This window comes from Priapulus caudatus, unplaced genomic scaffold (genome assembly GCF_000485595.1).
Source record: "Priapulus caudatus unplaced genomic scaffold, Priapulus_caudatus-5.0.1 Scaffold264, whole genome shotgun sequence".
NCBI classification, from domain to species: domain Eukaryota; kingdom Metazoa; phylum Priapulida; class Priapulimorpha; order Priapulimorphida; family Priapulidae; genus Priapulus; species Priapulus caudatus.
The window spans coordinates 6,757-11,929 of record NW_014577325.1 but is presented as its reverse complement, the minus strand read 5'-3'; the positions used below and the strand labels follow the sequence as shown (position 1 = coordinate 11,929).

Genomic DNA, 5,173 nt, shown 5'->3' with positions numbered 1-5,173 from the left:
TCCCTACACTGACCCTATAAAAATCAAGGTCTGGTGCAATTACCAGCCCAAGATGACGCCTCCCGCGACAAAAGCTAATGGGCACATTGCCCTCCTTGTTTGCTGTTACAGCCGTGCGGCAGATTTCCTGGGCGGACATGGCACCCGCCCCGGTTGGTGGTGAGGAGGAGAACCGGCCACCCGTGGATGAGCACCCGAATCGCGAGGCGAAGCCCCAGGAGGTGGCTGCTCCCCGAGCATCCACGAGTGTGGATTGGCGCACCATCATCTGGGGTAACCCGGTGGCTGCGACCGAGGCAGTCAGGAGGGGTAACCCGGTGGCTGCGACCGAGGCAGTCAGGAGGGGTAACCCGGTGGCTGCTCCCCGAGCATCCACGAGTGTGGATTGGTGCGCCGTCATTGTGGCTGCGACCGAGGCAGCCAGGAGGGGTAACCCGGTGGCTGCGACCGAGGCAGTTCCCCGAGCATCCACGAGTGTGGATTGGTGCGCCGTCATTGTGGCTGCGACCGAGGCAGCCAGGAGGGGTAACCCGGTGGCTGCGACCGAGGCAGCCAGGAGGGGGAACCCGGCGCCTGCACTTGAGGTAGCCAGGAGAGGGAGCTCAGAGGCTGCGACAGAAGAGAGGCGACGGGAGTCACCTCGTCGCCACCGCACCCAGAGGAGAGCTGGGCGCGACCACAGGGGACAGGAGCGCGGGAGGAAGGCCACAAGGGTCACTCCTAGAACCCACCCTGGAGCGGCGAGGGGACGGGCAGGAGCCCATCCTAATAGGAATCCGCCCCCACCTGCCATCCTGGTGAGGAGACCGTCTGGGCGTCTATACCGGCAGAGGAGTTCGCCCACCCGGGAGCAGCTGCGGCATGGGGCGGGTCCGACATACCAGTGCTTTGGAGGGGCTGCCGAGATCGCTCCCCGTCTGCAGAACGGGAGATGGTATTGGTGCCTGGCATGCAAGGTGCCCACCATGCATGCCGTAGACCACCACGCGGAGTACCACCGCCGTGTCTGCACTCTGACGTGGTGCCCGGTGGACGGGTGCTTGACAGCTGTGCCCAGAGCCGTGCTCTACCGTTTGACGAGCCATCTGCAGACGGACCATCACCTGGGGCCTAAGCACCACTACGAGACGCCAGGGTGGATGCAGCAGCGAGGCGCCGACAACCCCGCACACCGGGGACCGACGAACGGATACCTGCGGGAGGAGCAGGGCGAGGCCAGGAGAGTGGCGCCAGCGGCGGCAGCACCAGCTCGCCCCATCACCCGGCCGGCTTGGAGAGACGGGTGGCCAGTGGTGGCGGGCGTTTCGGGCAGGCCTGTAGCCGCCGCCGCCCGGGCATCCTTAAAGCGGGAGGCGCCCAGCGCTGCGCGCCGGAGGCATAAGAGGCAAGCCTCGGGGGTCGCGGCACCCACCGCATCGAGGCGGCGGATGTTACCCGAGACGTCGAGAAGGCGAGTGATGAGAATACGAGCGTCGGGGGAACGGATGCCGCCCGGGAGACCGGCGAGGAGTCGACCGTTTCCCGCAGCGGAAGGCCGAGCACCGTCGTCCGCACTCGAGGTGACGCCCGCGCCGACCTCGCATGCGAGGCATGCGCCGATGGGAGTGGAGGCACCGCTAGAGGTGCCCGCGTCGTCGGAAGTGCCAGCTCTGATGCTGGCGACGATGCGTGCACTGGAGCCGCCTGGGGCTCCGTCTGCGAACTCCACCGAGCAGTACAACGAGTTCCTGGGGATGCTATTCCAGCCCCCAGCCGACCTTCCGGCGTGGGATTACCCGAGTCTGAGCGATCCGGATGGCGGGCCGGCGTTCGACCGACTGGAGCGACTGGGTGTCCGCCAGCTGCGCCAGGCGCTTTCCTGGTGCAGTGCCCAGCGACGGCGCACTGAGAGCCTGGATCGGCGCGTCAAGGAGCTGCTGGCGGCGAAGACCAACATCGTCCGTCCGTCCGGGTTGGGTACTACGAAGTGAGCGCAGTAGCACCGAGGCGGCGACGATACGACAAACAAGGTAGGAGTATCTATCTTGTAGTTCTCGTTGCCACTATCCACCGTGTTGCACTGCACCGTACGTAAGGTAAACCGCTAGTTACTACGTATCGTCAGGTGGCGCCATCGGGTGGCACAGAGAGACACAAAACGCTACAGTACGAACACCCCACGCACGTTTCTTCGATGCCAACTAAAGTTGTTCGTAAGGTGTGCTAAATTTTCTGCGTACGCATTTCTTCTTGAATCCGGCGCTGAGTTCACTAGTGAATGCTGCTAGTTGCATGCTGGGGGTGGATTTTCTACAAGGCCCATTGGGCCTGCTAGTATTAGAAATGTCAGGCCCGAGCTTTAAAATACGGGCATCGACCGCGCCCACGGGCCCGTTAGGGTTTGGAACCCTGAAATGACTTTTTATGTCACGGAATAACGCATGCGCCGTGTGTTTATTTTTGGACTTTTTGAAACATTTTCTACGACTCTCAACACCTTATATATTGATCGGAAATTCAGAAACTCGGAAACTCAAAAAGTCATAAGTCGTTTCAGGGCTTCCATACGTCCGCACACCAAAGCTCGCGTTTGGCGCCAAAACTCGACCCGACGAGTATGAGTGTGTTGTGTGTTTGGCTGCTTTGGCATTACTCATACATATTACAGCACTTGGCCTCTTGAAAACTTGGGTTTTAGTACGGGTGATACTCCATTAGGAGTGTTCCCAACTTTAATGTCCTCAACCTTTTGCACGGGTATTGCTCTAATAAAGATTAAACGTTTATTGACGAATGAATCGAATCAATCACTTGTTTTATTTATAGAGGAGATATACCTCTATGCTCAAGGCAAAAAATTTCATGAAATTTCCAGCACCTAATTATGTTACCACAAAAATTTTGAATTTTTATGTAAAAATTGTATTTTGGATACTTCTCAATTACCAGAAAGAGTGAGGATACAAAATATTCGTCACATGTTAAGCACAATATGTACCAAAATAGCGCATCAGGATTTTTCTTTACCGAGAAAAATTAAAAAACTGCCTAAAATTTAAGTCGCACGTTTGAATTTAAAATTTTTGCTAATAAAGAGAGATAACTCATCAAATACTGCACTTAATAACAATCCCGGACGCGTTTTTTTACAGCAATATGTTACCATTAAAACGAGTGTAAAATTAAATTATTCCGAGTTGTAATCACAGAGAAATATCCATTTATACATCGATTACCAAGTCAGAAATTGGAACGGAGAAATCAGCGTTTTTCTGACGTCAGCCAAATTAGAAGCCACTACACATGTACGCGGGCAAGCAAAACGCTCTGACAGTTCACATGTACCGTTATATGGATAAATGAGCATGTACACAGGTGGCACATAGTGTTAGCCATCGAATAAAGTTGAAAATGAAAAATCGGTAAAAATTTCCCAAAAACCTTGAGAGTATCACTCGAGAGTATCAATAATAACAATCATAATAACATATATATATATATATATGGTCATCCCGTCTGGAGGACGGGTAATAGCTAGTGGTCATATATTAGTTTGTAGTTTAATGTCATTTAGGTTAGGGTTAGACGGTATGTATATCTGTACTGTACTACCATTTCGAAATCCGAAAGATTCCGAATTCCGAAATGTGTCTGGTCCCAAGGGTTCCGGATAATAGATTGTGTACTGTAATACTTAAGTTAGACTGTTAAAGTCTAACTGTAACTGTAAGCACTGCAGCAATGCAAATCGATATTATTATTTAAATACCAATAATCTCTGCAATACACAAATTTCACCGCATTGCGTGCACGCAGGCCACTGTGCATAAAGCTATCTTTCTGCGAGTTCATGCGCAGTGTGTGTGGTAAAACTGTGTGTTGCAGAGAAGCATTTGGACTACATTTACGGGACACTGTTACCAATAATAGGCAAAAGAGCATAGATTCATGATAGTAGCGCCCCTAATTACAGTTTGTGTTTATTTACCATAATTTTTAGCTCATCTGACATAGTCAGATGCAGCTTGTAGAATCGCATGATCGTCCGTCCGTCCGTCCGTCCGTCCGTCCGAGCGTCCGTCCGTCAACAGTTGGGCACAAATCTTAACCGCTCGACGTACGGTCACGATATTCGGGACGTGGGGGGTAATCCGAAAACGAGTTGGGATGTCGAAGCTGGGGGTCAAAGGTCAAAGGTCAAGAGGTGTAAAAGAAGGGGGAACATTCACTCCTTAACTTAAGGTATAGGGAGGAAATGCAGAATTGCGGCACAAATCTAAACGGCTCGATCACGAGCCTAGGAGCAGTCAAATTCTTTCTAACAGTAAAGAAATCCATGTTTAACCCGCCTCTTGAGGGTCAAAGGGTTATCCGACACTTACTCTTCGCACGTCAGCAGAAATTACATTTCATGGTCCTTTCAATAAAGCCATAAAAATGCTAGGTCACTGCTGAAACAAAAAAGTTTTTCAATCGCTCCATCAAACCATGTCCTCAGAAAATGTCTAAAATCTGCCCTGTGTCCATTGACCTGTGACCTCCAATTTTGGCACAGTGATGGCTTTTCCTACCATGATGCTGTACACCGACTAGGGTTTGCTAGTAGAATCTATACATGCCTGGATGTATGAGGCTACAATGTCACAGTGAAATTTCAAAAGCTAAATTTGGTTGAAGAAGGTTTATGCTCCTTAAATCGTATAATTTCTATGCCATTCTGTACTGTCAGTGTGTTACATGTAACTTATGCCACTGCCAGTGGCCACTGCCAGTGCATGTGGTGGTGATAGTACTGTGTAGTTTTTGCCCTGTGTTAATTAGTTACAGGTGGCAGCTCTCTATTTCAGCCTGTAGGCTTGCGTAGGTAAATGGATGAGTGCTTACCTATTCTGTCTTGCAAATAGTTGTTGCTACTATACGTACGATGGGAACTTCCATCTTTAATCTTAAGACACTTAAACGTACGCGCCATCTCGTGGCAACTTTCATAACGATCCCAACGAACATTCCTTTGAGAAGGTTTCTGATACTATCCCTGTGCCTTCCAATGTTTCGGCGTATGTGAACACATTTGGGACTAACAGGGTTTACTAGAATCCCAGCACTCCACCACAGAGTCACCGCAGTAGATGTTAGATGAGCGCTGTCGCTCCGCGGCACTTGTTATGTCAAATCAGGGAGTCCGGCAGTAAAT

The 5,173-nt window shown here is 51.3% G+C and overlaps 1 protein-coding gene and 1 long non-coding RNA gene across 6 annotated transcripts in view; one reads left to right on the top strand and one right to left on the bottom strand.

Moving 5' to 3' along the window:
- LOC106808274 overlaps window positions 1-5,173 on the bottom strand; it is a 22,022-nt gene that overhangs the window by 12,471 nt on the left and 4,378 nt on the right. Inside the window, exon 2 of the long non-coding RNA XR_001393761.1 lies at window positions 3,025-3,027. This is a non-coding gene — a long non-coding RNA (uncharacterized LOC106808274). The remainder of the gene's footprint in view (window positions 1-3,024; window positions 3,028-5,173) is intronic.
- Window positions 1-5,173, top strand: part of LOC106808272 (KIF1-binding protein homolog) — a 12,340-nt gene that overhangs the window by 5,477 nt on the left and 1,690 nt on the right. For 2 of the 5 annotated variants that reach the window (XM_014810908.1, XM_014810910.1), the window contains exon 1: window positions 517-2,009. The exons of 2 other annotated variants lie outside the window; for them this stretch is intronic. In XM_014810908.1, coding sequence (XP_014666394.1) covers window positions 966-1,970 — 1,005 coding nt within the window. In that variant the 5' untranslated portion in view covers window positions 517-965 and the 3' untranslated portion in view covers window positions 1,971-2,009. Of the gene's footprint in view, window positions 1-111; window positions 429-516; window positions 2,010-5,173 lie in introns of those variants that run through there. One more of the 5 variants, XR_001393760.1, reaches the window with a different exon arrangement.